The 20009-nt window shown below is 41.3% G+C and overlaps 1 protein-coding gene across 3 annotated transcripts in view; it reads left to right on the top strand.

Moving 5' to 3' along the window:
* CELSR1 (cadherin EGF LAG seven-pass G-type receptor 1) overlaps positions 1–20009 on the top strand; it is a 288234-nt gene that overhangs the window by 221274 nt on the left and 46951 nt on the right. For all 3 annotated transcript variants that reach the window (XM_050935974.1, XM_050935973.1, XM_050935972.1), the window contains exons 9-18: positions 3552–3718; positions 4501–4686; positions 5052–5165; positions 5567–5741; positions 6293–6434; positions 7413–7533; positions 14905–15088; positions 16040–16141; positions 18712–18806; positions 19571–19780. In XM_050935974.1, coding sequence (XP_050791931.1) covers positions 3552–3718; positions 4501–4686; positions 5052–5165; positions 5567–5741; positions 6293–6434; positions 7413–7533; positions 14905–15088; positions 16040–16141; positions 18712–18806; positions 19571–19780 — 1496 coding nt within the window. The remainder of the gene's footprint in view (positions 1–3551; positions 3719–4500; positions 4687–5051; positions 5166–5566; positions 5742–6292; positions 6435–7412; positions 7534–14904; positions 15089–16039; positions 16142–18711; positions 18807–19570; positions 19781–20009) is intronic.

Here is a 20009-nt window from a genome sequence, read left to right as displayed (position 1 = left end):
TGTGACACCCACTCCAAGGTTCAAGCACTGCCCATCGTGGGTGGGGGGAGCAGTGATTCCTAATACTGACCCCCCACATGAGGTGCTTGCTGTGTTTAGGCAAGGGGCACACAAGGGAGCGGTTTTCTATCTGTAAGTTGTTCACCAAAAGAAACCAGATGGCCAGAGACTTGCACTTGAAGCAGCACCCCAAGCAGGCCATGAGGGCTGTTTTGGCTTCGCGGCCCACAGCTGGTTGGCAGTTGCCTTTGGACTTGGTGAATGAGGCCACTCTGCAGTCCAGTGCTGTCATCTCCCCCAAGAGATGGAAGAACCACTCACTCGCTTCAGGGATGCTGAGGAGAAAGTCACATAAAACTGACCAGAATCATCCCAAGGCTTGTCAAAGGCTTTCTGAAAGTCCAAGTACACTATATCTGCTAAATCTCCTTTGTCCACATGTTTGTTGACATCCTCATAGAATTCTCATAGATTGGTCAGGCATGATTTCCCTTAGAAAAGCCATGTTAACTCTTCCCCTGTGTGTCTGATAATTCTGTTATTGGCAACAGTTTCAACCAGTTTGCCCAATACTAAAGTTAGGCGTACCAGCCTGTAATTGCTACAATTGCCTCTGGAGCCTTTTTAAAATGTCGGCATCACATTAGCTGTCCATGAGTTATCTCATACAGAGGTTGATTTAAGCAATGGATTACGTACCACAGTTAGTAGTTCTGCCATTTCATATTTGAATTCCTTCAGAATTCAGGTGAATACCATGTGGTCCTGGTGACTTATCAGTTTAATTTATCAGTTTGTTCCAAAACCACCTCAATCTGGGACAGTTACTCAGATTTGTCACCCAAAAAGAATAGCTCAGGTTTGGGACTCTCCCTCACATCCTCTGCAGTGTAGACTTATGCAGAGAATTGATTTAACTTCTCCGCAACAGCCTGTCTTCCTTGAGTGCTCCTTTAGCACGTCGATTGTCCAGTGGCCTCACTGATTGGCAGGCTTCCTGCTTCTGATGTACTTAAAAAAATTGCTGTTAGTTTTTGTGTCTTTCACTAGTTGCTTTTCAAATGCTTTTTTGGTCTGCCTAATTATACTTTTACACTTGTTACCTTGTCAGTCATCATGTCTTGCACAAAGCTTATTGAAGGTGCACCTGGTGGTGACTTCAGCATTTCACCCACCCATCCTTGGGAGGTCAGTATTTTTGAATACCATAGTAGCAAGGTTCTTGAAGGTGAGAGAACCAGTTCCTTTGTGGGACCTTAATACAGTCCTAGCAACTCTGATAGGGCCTCCATTTGAACTTTAGTCATTTTCTTCTTTTTCTCTTTTGTGTAAAAAAACTGCATTCCTGGTGGCAATAACATCGCAGAGAGAGCGTATGAGCTGCAGCCTTGGATGGCAGACACTCCTTACACATAGTTCTCCAAAGACAAAGTGACCTTGTGGCCACCCACTAAGGTTTTATCTAAAATGGCCTCTTAGTTTCATTTGAATCAAGTGATGTATTTAATGTGTTCTTTCCTAAGCCGCATTTAACCACGGAGGAGCAGCATCTCCAGACGTTAGCTGTCAGGCAATATCTACCTTTTACCTGGACAGGATTAAACCTTTTCCCACTTTGCTTCATCTGTTTGTGTTATATGCAGACCAAATGAAGGGGCAGACAGTCTCTGCGCAAATGATCTCTAGATGGATAACTTCCTGTATCAAGACAGCATACATAGTAGCTCTGACCATGCTCCCTCAAAGGGTGTGAGCTCATTCTGCAAGAGCGCAAGCTACTTTGATGACATTTTTAAGTGATGTTCCAATATTGGACATTTTCAGGGCTGCCACTTGGTCATCTGTGCATGCGTTTACAAACTATTATGCCATTACCGCTGCATCCAGAGCAGATGCAAACTTTGGGAAGGCAGTCCTGCAATCCTTGTTTAAATAGACTGAGCCCCACCTGCAAGTATTGCTTGGGAGTCACCTACATTGAATACACAGCTGCATCTACTTGAAGAAGAAAAAAATATTTACTTACCTGTGTTGTAACTGTTGTTCTTTGAGATTTGATGCAGAAATGCATTCCGCAAACCACCCTCCAGCCCTTCTACATTGGAGTCTATGTTCTTGAGGTTTGGTGTGAAGGAACAGAGGGGAGGGGCAGTGCCACCTCATATAGCCAGGGTAGAGTATATGGCCATGAGGTACAAGCGCCGCCCCTACAGATACTGCTAAGCAAACTTCTCTAGCTCCAGTGCACTGAGCGCGCGCACACCTATGTGGAATACACGTCTGCATCACATCTCCGACAACAACAGTTACAATACAGTTAATAACCGTTTGTTTAATTTCTCTCTCCAGAAAAATCTCTCTCTGTAACATAGTAGCACCCTGAGGTTTTTATTTAGCTTTAGTAGAGATGTCTTCTGTTATTTTGTATACCTGGAGCAACTGGCAAACATCTGGAGCTACTGATGATTTCATAAGGTACTGACTTAATAACAATAAAATGAGGCATCAACTGCTAATAATGTGCGTAATACTACATTGTTTCTTGCTATTGTGGTATCCTACAAAGTTTACCTGAGGTACTTTTCATGTTAGTAAGGTATTTATACTAATGAAATCTCGTGCAAATATTATGATACAATATTTTTATAGTTTTATAACATACATCTTTTATAAAAGGAGTTTGTTAACACATCATAGAAAAGAAAAAAAGACCCTATTTAGAATAAGAGTTGAGCTGAGCCCTTCAGTTGAGACAAAAAAAAATTTATTTAACAAACAACATGATTCTCTATCTCTGTTGCTTTCTCTAGTTTTTATGGCCCCAATTCAAAACAGCAGCACGATTTTATCTGGGCTTAAATCCTAGTGACTTCAGAGTAAGTGCTTAAGTGCCCTTTCTGAGCTGAAGCCTGTAAGGGCAATTCTCAACTCTTGACTATGGGACAAAACACATTTACAGTATTTTAATTTGGTTTTGGATTCCATAATTAGCAATGATATACATAAACACAGTAACACATTAGACTAAAATCAAACAATAGAACTTAATTCTCATCAGATATAGAGAAATCATTATGCAAGAATAGTCCAAACCTATTTGTATTATGATTTTAGAACTTCATTTTTTATTGTAGGCAAAATCCATTGGTCACCGTTATGAAGACTACAGTTACCAAATAATGTTTTCTGAGATACTACGTTCTCTTTTCTGGATTTAGAACAGGAAATAACTGTGATAGCAATGATATTGCTATGTGGTAACTGTTGGCAAATGACATAATTATTATCGGGACAACTGTAGTATCTATGGTAATTGATCGGTTGCTCACTATATAGAATTATGGCCAAATTTAGCCCTGACATAAGCAGGAGCAACCCCTGTTGGTTTCAGTGTTCTATATCTCCTCCTTACAGAAGTAATGAATAAGGTCCATTTATAAAAACAAATTGCAGATGAAAAACCCATGGCAAATTGTATTGTTTTTCCTCTAAGTCCTTATGTTAAAAGATACAAAATGGTTTGTTTTTTTCTCTTGTCTCTTGATTTACAGTAATGCCTTCTCCCCAGCGTTTCAGTGGTGAGAGCATTATTGTCTGGAGTGACCTTGATATTACTATCTCTGTGCCGTGGTACATTGGACTTATGTTCAGGACCCGGAAAGTTAATGGCATGTTAATGCAAGCTAATGCAGGAACTTCATCCAAGATCAACATTCAGGTAAGTGTGTGGCATTCTTAATCTGGAACAGAATTCAGAAAATTTCCCCAAATATCAACTGACAGGGCTAAACTGAGTATGTATCTTCATGCATGTAGCTAAAAGCAACACATGTAACATCAAATACTGTAGATTTCATCACCTTGTTCTCCTTGGTCATTTTACAGTTCAATAGCTTTGTATAACAAGATGTATTTCTATAAAATGCAAAAGCTTAGGAAGTATAAGTATACGTTGACATAAACTGAAAGAACTCTGTTCTACCTATCATGAAATACATGTAGTCAGAGCTAGTAGTCAACCAATGATGTCTGCTGGGTTCACCTGCCCATTGTATTTACTCTTTCCCTGAATAAGGCAGAAACCGGAAGTATCTATTGAAATTGAATATAAACACTTTTAGTTCTAAGTTCATTTATTGAGAAAAGTGGCTTAGCCTCACTATCCCAGATGTGCTGAGTCCTCTCCTGATACAAAGATTTGACCTGTGTTTGTAACTCAGACTCCATATCATTTTTATTCTTCTTCTTCCTCATTTTTGTCTTTGTCATCTTCTTCTCCTTCTCCTTCTCCTTCTCTTTCTTTGTGGGTTAGAAGAAGGATTCCCTAAATTGTGTTGGAAGGGGTTGCAACCTTACCACTTATGAGTTTTTCCCAGGTTACAGATCGTTACTCTAAGAAGCATTGTTTGCCTACACTCATACTGGGGGTCCACCATGAGCTTCATTTAAGAATAATTCAGTATTTCAGCAAGGAATAGAGATGATATTTGTTTCCTGCAGATCTTGAACAACTATGTGCAATTTGAAGTTTACAACGGCCTGAACCAGGTTGCTAGTTTGAAGATGACCCAGTCACGAGTCAGTGATGGTGAATGGCATCATTTGTTAATAGAATTAAAGAGTGCTAAAGATGGCAAAGACATCAAGTACCTGGCTGTTATGTCCTTGGACTATGGGATGTATCAGGTGAGATGCATCATAACTTGGCCTTTCTTTCGTCATCACAGAAGGCCTTTAAAAAGAAAGGAAGGGGAAGGGATGGTAAACAAATACCATATACTGCTCCTACTGCAAGCAGTATATGGTCCAGATTCTTCAGTGACTTACACTTAGTGTAAACCCATTGAAATCAGTGGAGTTTTATCTTTCGACCATGCTTGTAAAATCAAGGTCAGATAAATAGCTCTTCATTTCATTAGTAATTTTTTCTATTTTAGCCTACTGTCAATTGCTGTCAAATCAGTGCATCTGTAAGGAAAGCAGTGCTCTCTGTTGGAAAGTATAATAGTGCGGTGACCCCCTTATCCACTGTCCTTTTCTTTCTTTAACAGAGCACTGTGCAGATTGGAAATCAACTTCCTGGACTAAAAATGAAAAGCATCATTGTGGGAGGTATCTCTGGAGATCAAGTCTCAGTGCAGCAGGGTTTTTATGGCTGTATGCAGGTAAGAATAAAATATGTAGTAGCTTGCATTTATGAGAAGATGCCCGAAAGAAATAATTTATTATCTTTTTCCTCCTGAGTTTTGTTTTCTGCATAACTTTTAAATCCTTATAACATATCCAAGCACCAAAATATTGAACATTGCCTTTTCTTCATGTAGGAATCCAGTTTCTTTTGACCTCAATAAATTTCTTCTTTCCCTTCTTGGTTTAAATCAAAGTCCAACACTTAACCAAAAAAAAAAAAAAAAAAAAAAAAAGCTGGCACCTAACTAAGCAGATCACATGTATATAGAAAACTGAAAAATTAAAGAAGTTAGTGAGATGCATTGTTCCTTGTATGTACTACTGTATCCTAAAGGAAGAATCTCTTTAGTTGAAGTTACTGTTTTTCTGTGCTCAGGGAGTAAGAATGGGGGAGACTTCTACAAATGTAGCTACGTTGAACATGAAACAGGCAACGAAGATCAATGTAAAGGAAGGCTGTGAAGTAGACAACCCTTGTGATTCCAGTCCATGTCCCCAACACAGCTACTGCATTGATGACTGGGACAGCTACTCCTGTGTGTGTGACCCAGGTAAAGGAGTTTGCATGAAAATTGGGCATAATAATTCGAGCATTGGAATTGTATCTGGTTTTAGTTATGTTGCAAAGAGCTTTGATATTCTTTGGGATTTTTTAAGTTAATTTTCTCAGTGTTCTCTTATCTCACACACAATCTTTTCTAGTGTTAGATTTCTGTTTTACACCCCAATGCCCCTAAGGGACATCTTGAAACTTTTCTCTTGTCAATCTTCATTTTGAGGTGTGTGCCTGCATAAGTTCAGTCACCTCCTGAACTTGCAGAAAAAGAATATAGAGCTATTTGTAATGCATGACCTGAGCAAACAATCAGAAGCTATTGATCCAAGGGCACCCAAGGTGTTTTTGCAAACTGTTGTAAAGTATAGCTTGTTAGCTTTTTACTGCCAGGGAAAAAAGGTATCTTTCTCGACAGTATCTCTGGGGAAATCTACTGATTATCCTTGATATATTATTAGTGTATAAGCTTAAAATAGATGGTCTTTCTAAGGCATGCAAATCGTAAATTACAGTGGATGCTGTAATCTTATAACCTTGTCTCCCCAGGGTACTTTGGAAAAGACTGTGTTGATGTGTGTAACCTGAACCCATGTGAGCATGTCTCCACCTGTGTCCATAAACCTAGCTCATCCCATGGGTACACCTGTGAATGTGGACAAAGCTACTATGGGCAATACTGTGAGAGCAAGTAAGAGAATTATTTTTACTGTTCAATGTCTTGATCTTTCCGAGTTCCCCTATTCCTTCCGTGAGTATAAGGCAATGTTTCAACAAAAATTCCCCTTGTCATTTGAGAGCGGATAACAATAGAGGTTGGCAGATCCCTTGTGCTGCAGAGCTCCTAAGCACAGCAAGAGTTCAGCTCTGTTCCTGTAGAATTTAAGAGTTCTACAAAACAGGGGCTCCTTGGTATCCTACCCGTTTCCCCTGGTAAGGAGCCAGCTGGCCATGGAGAGGCAAACAGCAACCTAGCACTTTCTCATCTATTGTCCCATTTGAGTGCAATATGTGTAATTCATAAGTCCGTGGAAAATGGAAAGTCTCATGTGATGTACTGTGTTTCTCCCCTTTTGTGTGTCACTTAGGAGTGTTTTCATCTGCTGCATCAGTCCTCTTGGAAACTGCAACCCGGACCCTTTCTGTTGTTGCATTGTACAGCTACACATATTGGTTGCAGTGTTTCCAAATCCATCCGCATTGTCTGGAGCAGAAAGGCAGATATTCCAATTGGCATCACTTACACAGACTCCTGTAATAATCCTTTAGCACTCATCATTTACATTTTACTCATAAAAATACATAAGAATACTAGCCCTGCAATTGCAGGGAATAACAGAATTCAACCTGCTCTCTGAAATGCACTGGAAGTAGCCTGTCTTGCCATAAATAAGCAGCAGGGAGAAGATTATTAGGATGCACAGAATCAGGAGTGTTGTCTATCAGAGACTGAAAAGAGAGGAGCTGGAATCAACGCCAGTTTGAGAAATGATCCTGCAGAACAAAAACTTTTTCTGTTTTTTATTGTATGTGCTGAATTGTGTCAACGGCACTGGGGCAAATTATACTCTCAGTAATGTAACTATGAGCAAATTTTGGCCCAATGCCTTTTTTCCCTCTCAGAAGTGAACTTAAAAGAACCTCCTTTCTATTTTGTTTTATTCTGTAGAATTGACTTGCCTTGTCCCAGAGGCTGGTGGGGAAATCCCATTTGTGGTCCATGTAATTGTGAGATCAGTAAAGGATTTGATCCTGACTGCAATAAGACTAATGGAGAGTGTCAGTGTAAGGTAAGCAAAAGAATTTCTCTTTAGTGGAAATATTCAAGTTTAAACATAATTAGTTGGATAACTGCAATGTAAAATATACATTCCTATACAATTGTGCTTTGTATCATACAGAACGTAATTATTTTGCATAGGGAAACATATATTTTTCTGATATTAGTCCTTCATTTTAGCCATATAATGCATCTCTTCTTTCCTTATTTTCATTACTAACTATATTATTGCAAGCAAAGGAGAGAATAAGGAGCCAGATTCTGATCCTCTGTTTTGTATTGGTCTGGATAAGATCAGAATATGACCTCACTCTCAAAGAGACAGGTTGGGTGAGGTAATATATTTTATTGGACCAACTTCTTTGGTGAAAGAGACAAGCTTTCAAGCTTACACAGTGCTATTCTTTGGGTCTGGTCTGGTCTGGCCTAGACCTGAAGAAGAGCTCTGTGTAAACTTGAAAGCTTTTCTTTCTGTTTTTGGTTTTTCATCCAGTTATGCACCCTGTCATGGTATAATTCCCCACTCTGAACCTTAGCGTCCAAAAGATGGAGTACCAGCATGAATTCTTCTAAGCTTAAGTACCAGCTTAGTACTTGTAGCGCTGCCACCAACCAGGAATTCCAGTGCCTGGTACACTCTGGTCCCCCCAAAACCTTGCCCAGGGACCCCCAAGACCCAGTCCCTCTGGATCTTAACACCAGGAAAGTAAACCCTTTCCTTCACCGTTGCCTCTCCCAGGCTTCCCCTCCCTGGGTTACCCTGGAAGATTACTGTGATTCAGACTCCTTGAATCTCAAAACAGAGAGGAAAATCCACCTTCCCCCCTCCTACTCTCTCCCCCTCCCAGACTGTCCCTGAGAGAGAAAGTAATTCTAACACAGAGAGAAAATTAACATTTCTCTCCCCCTTCCCTCCTTTCTCCCCACCAATTCCCTGGTGAATCCAGACCCCGTCCCCTAGGATCTCACACCAGAATAAAAAAAAAAAATCAAGTTCTTAAACAAGAAAAGCTTTTAATTAAAGAAAGAAAAACAGTAAAAATTATCTTTGTAAATTTAAGATGGAATATGTTACAGGGTCTTTCAGCTATAGACACTGGGAATACCCTCCCAGTCTAAGAATACAAGTACAAATTAAAATCCTTTCAGCAAAATACAAATTTGAACTCCTTCCAGCCAAATAAATATTTAAACTCCTTCCAGCCAAATACACATTTGCAAATAAAGAAAACAAACATAAGCCTAACTCGCCTTATCTACCTAGTACTCACTATTCTGGACATATAAGAGACTATATCAAAGAGATTGGAAAGAAACCTGGTTGCACGTCTGGTCACTCTCAGAACCCAGAGAGAACAACCACCAAATTTTAACAGCACACACAAAAACTTCCCTCCCTCAAGATTTGAAAGTATCCTGTCCCCCGATTGGTCCTCTGGTCAGGTGACAGCCAGGCTCGCTGATCTTGTTAACCCTTTACAGGCAAAAGAGATATGAAGTACTTCTGTTCTATTAACTCTTACTTATCTGTTTATGACACACCCACTTTGTTGTAATTTCATCCAGGTCATATTTCCCAAGTTTGCTTGTGAGAATGTCACATTTAACTGCATCAAAAGCCTTACCGAAATCATGAATATGTAAGAGCAAAGTTTGACCTTGAGATCAGGAGACAGACACTCTATCCTCCACTCTACCCTTCTGTGCTAAACGTAAACTCAGCAGAGCTGGGGATCAGGCCCTACATGATTACGTGATAGAAAATTCAACATTAACAGTAATGATGTAAATTGACCAGGCTTTGGGTCACCAGTATGTGAGTGTAAAAGTGAAGGAGTGTATTTGGGCCTGCTGGATATTCTGTGGATATGCGAATGAGAGTAACTTTCATACCATAAGGCAGAAGGAGGGTGGCAGAAGGAGGGTGGAGCTGAAGATAAAACTAACAGACTTACGTAAGATGAAGCAGGATCATCTTTTGGTATGTAAGTTACACTCATTTTTGCAAACCGTGGCCAGATGCTGCAAGTACTCTGTATGCAGACCTCCCATGGATTTCACTGGGAGCTCTCCCCATATAGAGCTTTCATGTTCAGGATCCTGTGGTGTTTTGCCATGCAGTGACCTACTATTTACGCAGTTAGTTGTACCTTGTAAATTATTAGTATTCCTGCTTCTTTAAGAGGTTGATGGCCAATATAATTTTTTTCAATGTAGCAGCCGTGTTAGTCTGTATCCGTAAACAGAACAGGAATACATGTGGCACCTTAGAGACTAACACATTTATTTGAGCATAAGCTTTCATGGGCTACAGCGTGCTTCATCGGATGCACAGAATGGAACATATAAGAAGAGTGTATATACATATATACACACACAAACACACACACACACACACACACACACAGAGAGAAGATGTCATACCAGCTTTAAGATGACCTGTTATCAACAGGAAAAAAAACTTTTGTAGTGATAATCAAAATGGTCAGTTCCAGACAGTTGACGAGGTGTGAGGATAGTTATCATAAGGAAATATATTCAAGTAGTGTAATGACTCAGCCATTTCTAGGCTCTATTCAAGCCGTAGTTAATAGTATCTAATTTGAAAATCAATTCAAGCTCAGCAGTTTCTCGTTGGAGTCTGTTTTTTAAATCTTTCTGTTGCAAAATTGCCACCTTCAGGTCTGTTATTGAGTTATTCAGGCCAGAGAGGCTGAAGTGTTCTCCTACTGGTTTTTGAGTGTTATGATTCCTGATGTCAGATTTGTGTTCATTTATTCTTTTGCTTAGAGACTGTCCGGTTTGGCCAATCTACATGGCAGAGAGGCATTGCTGGCACATATCACATTAGTAGATGTGCAGGGGAACAAGCCCCTGATGGCGTGGCTGATGTGATTAGCTCCAGTGATGGTGTCACTTGAATAGATATGTGGACAGAGTTGGCATCAGGCTTTGTTGCAAGGATAGGTTCCTGGGGTTAGTGTTTTTGTTTGTGGTGTGTGTTTGCTGGTGAGTATTTGCTTCAGGTTAGGGGGCTTTTGATTTAGTGCTTTGTCACATCAGGTTATGCTGAAGACCCTGAGGTTTAAGCCCTGACAGACCTACCGTAGGTGTTTTCCTTGTAGCAAAGGGCACTCCCAGAGACACCCACATCCCATCAAATTACAAGGTTTGCTTGGGGTTTGAAGGCAGGTCTAGAGGAGGCAGAGAGGCTACACGTTCTCTGTACATCAGCCTCAGCATCTCAGGACACTTGACTGCTGGAACCTCAGCAGCAGTTCCAGAGACTAAGACTTCTGAGAAAAAGAAGCCTCTTCCCCTTGCCAGGGAGATAAAGAGAGGTAGGTCACCCATAAATCTCACTTCTCGGAGACCTTGCATCCCTTAAGGGATACCACCGAGGCTCCAACTGAAATTGGTATAGGGGCATCAGTAGCACATAAGAAGTCACATGGAGAAGTTTTCCGCGTACAGAGGGCTCCTCCCTCGCTACCATCTGACACCTTTTGGCACATGATATACACAGGGGTTTCTCCCCACGCTCTGGTACCATCATCTTGCTACAGCTCCAAGGTCAGAGAAGCTTCTCTGTTGTTCTTTCCAGTACCACATGCACCAACTCCTCCTTGGCACCGACCCAGCTTTCTGGCTCCAGCATGGAACTCAGACTCTGACTATAAGCTATCACAGCCCTTCACCACCTTCCAGATTCTTTTCCCTGGACGACTTTCTGGTTTCAGACAAACCAGAGTCTTCCCTATTAAGGATCTCTACTATAGCCCCCTCCCCAGTACCGCTCCATCAGCTGTAATATGTATCTTGGTCAGACTTCCAACCATGGCTACTGGCACTATTGCCTGAGCCCCACGCCTTAGCCCAGGGTCGGAGACTTCAGTCTCTGAGATCTTGGTAAAGGCCCTATCTCAGTACTGTACTATCACATTCCTCTGAGTTCCTTTGCTGAAAAAGACCTTCTGGAACATGGCAGGTGCCCTGGACCTTGGGGATATGAATACCCTTGGGGGCATTTCCTCTATCCCCCTTCTCCTCAGTCATTTTACTGGACCCCCTGGAGACACTCGGGTGAATAGTTTTACAGGATACCAGTTAGAAAGAAACCCCAAGATCTACCAGAACTGCATCACTCATAGGCACCATATGCCCCTTAGGTACTGGGAGAGGCACAAGAGGAGCAAAAACTACATATTGAGAGAAGCTCATCTTCATCAGCCAAGTCCTCCTCCTCCTCCTGGGATGAGGTTATAGTGCCGCCACTACCCTTGTATACTAATGACTTTACGGCTTTCCAAGGTCTAGTGAAATGTGTGGTGTAATCCCTTCGGATCCCACTAGAAGAGGCCGGTTCATTCTTTATGGCAGACACCTGCCACTATTCCTCTCATCTGTAGGTAGGCAGATAATAAATATATTCCAGTCCATAGAGAATACTTCTCCCATCCTGACCCTAATTCTCTGGTGGTAAACGCGTTTCCTACATTTCATAATAGGCTCAGATAATTGCCAATGCTGAGTTCTCCCCTTCAGGTTCTCCACAGCCCCAAGGTTCTTTACCAAGATCCTCTCAGCAGTAGTGGACTCCTTATGTCCGTGGGCATTGCAGTATTTCCATATGTGGACGATTGGCTCCTCAAGGGTCAGTCAGCTCTAGAGGCTCAGCCGGCAACCCTCAAGGCACTAGCCCTATACCAGTTCCTAGGTTTCTGTATCAATTGGAAGAGGTCTACACTGACTCCAGTCCAGAGGAAAGATTTCACTGAAGCTTCTCTGGATTCCCTAAGTGTCAGAGCCTACCTGCCCAAGGAGAGGCTGGACTATGTCCAATCTGATCGCAGCAATACAATATAGCCCACAAATAACTGCAAGGACTTGCTTAAAACTCTTGGGCCACATGACTTCTCGGTTGTCACACCTCAGGTGCTTTCAGGCACAGTATCTCCAAACACCTAATAGCACCTCTGAAAGTTCTGGACTCTTTCCCGTGGCAGAAGGACCCACTGAAAGTCTGTAGGGCAATCCTGTTCTCACACCCTCCATCCTCAAAAACCCTCACAATGGACACCTGGAGCACCCACCTCCAGGGGGCCACAGCTCAGGGCAAGTGGTCCACACAAGAGATAACACTTTATATCAACTTTCTAGAACTGAGAGCAGTCCACTGGGTGTATCAGCCCTTCCTTCACAACGTACAGGGCCACTCCATCAAGATAATGCTGGATAACGGCAGCAATGTATTATAAGCCAACAAGGTGGCGCACGATCCCAGTCCTTATGCATAGAATTGCTAAAACTGAGGAACTGGTACATTTCACATCAGATAGAAATCTTGGCAATTTATCTACCAGGTCTCCAGAATACAACTTCAGAATCCATAAGCAAGAACTTCCATCAGGACCATGAATGGGAGCTCAATGGTTCTGTCTTCCACAGCATCTGCCAAACCAGTAGGAATTGGTGCCCTTTCTGCACCAAGGAAGGATGTGGCCACAAATCATTGGGAGATGGTCTAATAACACTGTGGCCCTGCACCCTGCGATACGCTTTCCCACCTCTACTTCTAATTCTCAAGACCTTGCTCAAACTGAGACAGGAAAAAAGCCAACATTACCCTCGTAGCACTGTCATGGCTGAGACAAGCACAGTTCTCGAATCTCCATCACCTCACAATGGCAATGCCTCTCCGCCTTCCTCTCCAGGAGGATCTCTTGTCACAGAAGTTGGGCACCTTGAACCATCCTAACCTCTCATTTTTGAATCTGAAGGCATTGCTCCTAGATTGTTCTCTAGCATCGAGCTTACCTGTTCAGATCATGTCCAGTCAGTACGCCTGTCTAGCAGGAAACCTACTACTCACAAAACTTACCTCCAGAAGTGGAAATGTTTCTATTCTAGGTGTTCTCTTCACTCATCTCAAGCATCAGAAATTCCATTCTGCGAGATTCTAGACTGCCTATTGGACTTAAAGACTCAGGGTCTGTCAGTGAGCTCAGTCAGAATACACCTGGCAGCTGTCCCAACCTTTCAGTCACCCATTGGGGGCTTCTCAGTTTTTTCCCATTCTATTAAAACCAGATTTCTTAACGGATGACACACAACTTGTTTCCCTCTGTACAAAACCCTGCTCCTCTATGGGACCTTAATTTTGTTCTCTGTACCTTAAGGAATGCCACCCCCCCTTTGAACCAGTGGCTACCTGTTCTCTCCTCCACCTCTCCCTCAAGCCCTCATTCCTTATAGCCATTGGTTCAGCTAGATGAATGAGAGAACTTAGTGTGCCCATGGCAGACCCACCATTCACTACCTCCGACAGAAACATGGTCACACTAATTCCTCAGCCTCGCTTCCTCCCTATGGTCTCTTTGGAATATCTTGTTAATCAGGAAGTCCATCTACCAGTGTTCTATCCAAAGCCTCCTGCTTCCAGAGAGGAATCTAGCCTACACACGCTAGCTATCAGACTTCTACTTAGACCAGGACGAAGACCTTTAGGATCTCTCCCAGACTCTTTGTATCCTTTGCTGAAAGAGTAATGGGACAGGCATTTACCCACAAACTGTCGAAGTGGCTCTCGATTGCATCTTAACGTGCTAGGAGACTGCTGGAATACAATCTCCTCACAGAGTGACAGCACATTCCACTAGGGCTCAGTCCTTACCTATAGCCCTCCTGAAAGATGTTGCATAGCAGAAATCAGCAGATCTGCTCTCATGTTTGCAAAGCAGTATGCCATTTTATCTTCTCTCAGGGCTAATGCTACCTTTGGTGATGCGGTGTTTCAAACTGTCTTGGATTTGCCACATCAGCACCCACCTATATGTTGATTTACTGGTTGGGAGCCTCCCATGCTGGGGCACTCACAGGGCCATATACTCGAAGAAGAAGGAGCGGATACTTGTACAGTAACTTGAGCTTTTTGAGATGTTTTGTCCCTTTTAGGTGTTCCACCTCCCGCCCTCCTTCCCCTCTGCTGCAGAGTATCAGTTGAGAAGGAACTGAGTGATGGCAGGTCTGCGACTCCATCCTATGCCCTCCTGTGGGAGCATGAGGAACTGCTCTGTATAGGTGCAGGCCCACAGACGCTGCTTTACAGTCTCTGGCTTAGGGTGCACAGATACATGAACATCCTATAGTGGAGCACTCATAGGGGAAAAACATCTCAAAGAACTCAAGTTACTGTGTAAATAAGTAACCTCTTCATCTGTGCACTTTTAAAGCCCTCAATATCATAGTGTCTGGGCACTCATTAATTCTTCTTTTCAGACTCACAAGCCATCCAGGAAGATCTTAAAAATATAATTAATAAAGGGTTATAAGAAATATGGCAGAATTAAAATACTGTGTGTCTATCTCTTTATTTTTCCAGACAAACTACTACAGGCCACAAACCAGTGACACCTGTTATCCATGTGACTGCTTCCCTTCTGGTTCTCATACTCGCTCCTGTGACGTGGAGACAGGGCAGTGTCCTTGTAAACCTGGGGTGATTGGGCGACAGTGTAACCGTTGCGACAACCCTTTTGCTGAGGTTACCATTCAGGGCTGTGAAGGTACCATATATTTCAGCCATCAAGTGCTTATAACATTTTGAAAATGTTATTAGTTTAAATGTTATTAAGTGTTATTACTTAAAGAAATAGAAGAGAATTAATTGAGACTACTATTTTATCTAATTTATTCCAAATGAGGAAAGTGCTAGTTAAGAAAAAAGCAAAACCTTCTTGTCCTGTTATTTCTGAGACATAGATACATGAATCAGTCTGACAGCATCGTAATAACCTCAAATTGTGATGCTGTGCAAGAAGTCCCTAACACCTCCTGCTTCCTATGCCTGTTAAAATCAGTTACATGAAGGAGTCTGTGTAGGAGAAGATTGCCCCACCTTTAGGGTGCCCTCTGCTGGCCTACTCATGAAGCCATATTGACAATGGTTTCAAATATATATTTTACCTTCCCACTCAGGCGGTTGGTTCTTGGTCTCACAACTGTGTCAGGGTAAAGTGAAGAGGAAATTCATGCCCAAAAAAGTGGCTAAAGATAGAGTGTGTATGGTGTGACATCCAGAGTCCCAAATTAATAATGACCTTTCCTTGGTATATATGTCTTTGATTGCACAATTGCATAGCACTCAGGTTAAAGGTTGGAGAACACTGGTTTTGAAAAGAGAACAAATATACACCTCTTCCCCGATATAACAGCACCCGATAAAATATGAATTCGGATATAACGCGGTAAAGCAGCACTCCGGGGGGGGGGTGGGAAGAGCTGCACGCTCTGGTGAATCAAAGCAAGTTCGTTATAACATGGTTTCACCTATAACGCAGTAAGATTTTTTTGGCTCCCGAGGACAGCGTTATATCGGGGTAGAGATGTAAATGGTTCCCTATGGAAGCTGTTGGAGATTCCAGTAAGGTTCTAAGTGCAGGGAAAGCCTTTCTTACTATTAGTTCTCTAACTTTACATTGCTAGAAAAATTGCATTATTTCTTTTTCTTGTCACAGTGATTTACAATGGGTGTCCCAAAGCATTTGAAGCTGGCATTTGGTGGCCACAGACCAAGTTTGGACAGCCAGCTGCTGTGCCATGTCCCAAGGGATCAGTGGGTAAGTTGACTAGGTAGAACATTAACATTTTTATCTGAAGCTCTGGTGTGGGAAAAAATGAGAGTGAAAAAACGTTTACGGGTCTGTTGCAACTTATGTGTATTTAACATGTGCGATTTCAACTTTACACGTACTGCCGGCTTTGGGGGGGCGTGGCCTCAAGATTTAAAGGTCCTGGGGCACCAGCTGTGGCTGGGAGTCTGAGGGCCTTTAAATCACCCAGGGGACTCCCAGCTGCAGAGGTGGCTGGTAGCACCTATGGCGAACTAAAGGGCCCGAGGCTCCAGCCACCGTGGAGCTCTGGGCCCTTTAAATGCAGCAGGAAGCCCAGTGGAGCCCTTTAAATGCCCCCCTCCCCAGCCCGGCCGCTGGAGCTGCAGGCGGGGTTTAAAGGGCTTGGGGATATAATTTTGACTATACGCGGTTTTCGCTTTACACAATAACCGCGGAACTGAACCCCCGCCTAAGATAAGACTTGCCTGTATACATAGAGAAGAATTTATTTAAAAAGTCTAGAGATTACAGTGTAGCTTGTGGTTGTCACAAGCTGAAGGATTTATTGGGTATAACTTCCATATCAAGAATTAATTAAAGCACATTCAGGTTAACAAATGAAAGGCAGAACATTAAAAATGCAGTAGATAAATAAACAAGTGAACGTAATATGGAAAAGAATCTAAAATTATATCTGTAAATGAGCACAGTCAAATGTTTCACTTTCCTTGCACTCTATAAAGTAGTTACTATGTTTTGTTTTCAGCGCATAATGGATTACACATGACCTTTAGTGGTATAACTCATGTAGACAGGGATAAAATGTGGTGTATTATTTATGTGGTATTTGCTTTACTATATTTCTGCTAATATAACTTCAGAGGTACAGTGTAGCCAAAATTTTCCATCAAGCACTTTACTTTTATGCAGCATTTTAGATTCCTGATGCTTGCATTTTATCAAGAATGTAAGCATGACTTCTCCCTCTGTATGAGTAGCAGCAGCTGCAGGTTTGGGCTGCATTAGTGTTTCTAAATAAAACATTGATTATAATGGACACATCTGTGCTTCTGCCATTTTGTTATGTCTATTATCCTTTATAGCTAATGGGATGGATCACGTGTGACAAAAGTGTATGTGTGTGGGATGAAGGAGACAAGTGAATGACAATCTAATACAAAAATTAGACAATATTCTAGCATCCCTTTCCAAGCAAGTTTGTTATTAAAATTCATTGTATATTTGGAGAATGAGCTTTTTTCTTAAATAATATTATTGATGAAGAGAATAGGGAAAAAGAAAGGATCTTGGACAGCAAACACTAGCAGCTGTTAGCATGTTTGTTTCACTGAACATGTTTGTCTACTAGACTACAACAATGGACTAAAATAAGATTTTCACATAGCTTGTGGAGAATTTTTTTTGTGGGAAATGAAATCTCTATAGCTACTAATCTCATTTCTACACTTGCCAACTCTTATCTGTTGTTATCATTATCTAAGTGGAATGAACTGTAAATGATTATGTAACTTTTAAAAGTAGCACCATGGAATATCAGCGTTGACTCCGTATGTTTGAGGAATATTGGTTGTCCTTGAGTCTCCAGTTCTGAGAACTTCCCCAAGGGTAGAGGGGAAAATTTATTTTTTTAACTAACTTTATTTAAAATTTCAACTAATATAAATGTTTTGCATAAAATACATTTTTATCAATGATATTTGCACTCCTTTTGTGATTGTTTGTGTGTGTATTCTAGGAAATGAGAGAACAGGCAAAGATGTCTGTGGAAATAGCAAATTTTAGGTGAACATTCCAGAACGTCGGCAGAAAGCAAATTTTGTACTTGCAAATGTGGATATTTGAACTGGAAACCTGAGCCTAGATCACAGCTAACCAGGGAACAGAAACAATATCATGAAATTTTGTATCCAATCAGAGATAACAAGCATAGCTAAAATTTTGAAAAACAATACCCATAATCAGCTGTTCACAAGGAATCTACAAACCAAGAAGCATCTGTAGAAATTAGTTGGCAAATAATTTCAAATAATGAATAAATAGATAAAGTAGAAAGCTGCTTGCAAACAAGTCCAAATGAAAAAACATTTACACTTGTTGCTTAAAGTGTTCACTATGAAAATGTGTTCACTATGAAAATGTAACATTTACAGTGCTCACATGTTGTGAAGCACAGCTAGCATTTATCCAAGAGACCCACTTGAATGAACTCTCACCTGTGTAGGATAGATGTTTCTCTCATCTTTGGTGTTTAGGAATTGCACAGTCTTTCCTAGATTCACAGTTGCTTAATTCATCAGTGAATGCTTTGGCAACTAGCAGAGACAGGTTTAGACAGATATCTAGAGGCTAAGATAGACTATTGCTGGGGAAATCTATTAATGAACAACAACAAACTGTGTAACTTTCCTGAGGCTGAGGAATACTAGTTTGCAAGGTGAAATATGTGCTTTTCTTTAAGAGATTTGAAAGTAAAAAGCTAATTTTCTAACAAATTCTATATTGATTTGTGCAGAACTATTATAGGCCTTGTTAATCCTTTGTTTTGTTTTCTTCAGGGAATGCAGTTCGGCACTGTAATAGTGAGAAAGGCTGGCTCCCTCCTGAGCTTTTTAACTGTACCACCGTTAGCTTTGTGGATCTTAAAATCATGGTAGGAAATCTTCCTTATTCTTAGCAGCCCAGAGTCTTATCAACCTATCCAATACACAGTAGTGTCTAAACATAATGAACATACTTTGAACATGAAGAAATGAATAGACATATAGCTTCCCAAAAGTGGTGATGGCTACTAGGACTGTATTCATATTTGCTTACATCAGTGTCCAAATACTGAGACATTTATTGTGGCCCCCAGTCACACTTCATTAATACATCGACTTCAGTGGAATAACACTGATTTACAACAACTGACTATCTGGCCCAACATTTTCCTGGGGATTTATTAGAATTTCCATGAGTTTTAATAATTGTTTGTTGGTAAAGGCCCTTGGAGATGTGTCATCCTGTTTTTAAATGCTCATCTTTGGCAAATTTTGTCTTGCATACTGGGAAACCCACATGATGTTATGTACATACTAAATAAAATCCCCAACCCCTGTTATCTTCTCTAGTTCCTGCTTCTAATGCTCATCATCTCAGACATTCCCAGTCTCCAACTTGACACCACCAGGCTCCATCTGCCAGCTGGGTGAACTTTCAGATCCTTCATTTCCCTTTAGAAAGTTTGCCCTTCTCTGACTGTCATGCAATGTCCTCTCCCCTTCTTTCCCAGTAGTATCACTGTTTGGATCAGATGATTCTGCTGTCCCATAAATCTCTAGATGATGGAAAGCAACAGTGTCTTTGTTACTGGAATGACTGAACTAAGACTGTTGCTAAATTGTTTTCCCTTATTTTTTCTCCTTTCCACTTCAGAATGAAAGACTACATCTCAATGAGACCAAACTGGATGGAGACAAGTCCATACAGATTGCTAAAGTGCTGCAGAATGCCACCAAGTACACCAACTCCTTGTATGGGAATGATGTGAGGACAGCGTACCTGCTTATGATCAGGATACTGCAGTATGAGAGCCAGCAGCAAGGGTTTGACCTAGCTGCAACAAGAGATTCAGAATTCAATGAAGTAAGAGAGAGATTATGTGCTCACAGGTTCTCATTGATATGTTCATTTAGAAATTCATGAGTTCACCTCAGACCCAGATGGAGTGAATGTGCCAGTGAGTTGTTTAATCTGTCTTCTGAATAGTTTGAAATGAAATTTGACTATGTACTGAGTGAAACTGTAGGTAAAGTTCATGATAGTACCATCTAAAAAGCAGAATTCTCAAAACTAGAAAGTAATTGAGGGAAAG

This window comes from Gopherus flavomarginatus, chromosome 1 (genome assembly GCF_025201925.1).
Source record: "Gopherus flavomarginatus isolate rGopFla2 chromosome 1, rGopFla2.mat.asm, whole genome shotgun sequence".
Lineage (NCBI taxonomy): Eukaryota > Metazoa > Chordata > Testudines > Testudinidae > Gopherus > Gopherus flavomarginatus.
Note: the sequence above shows the minus strand (reverse complement) of the source record. Positions and strands in the feature narration are given on the sequence as shown.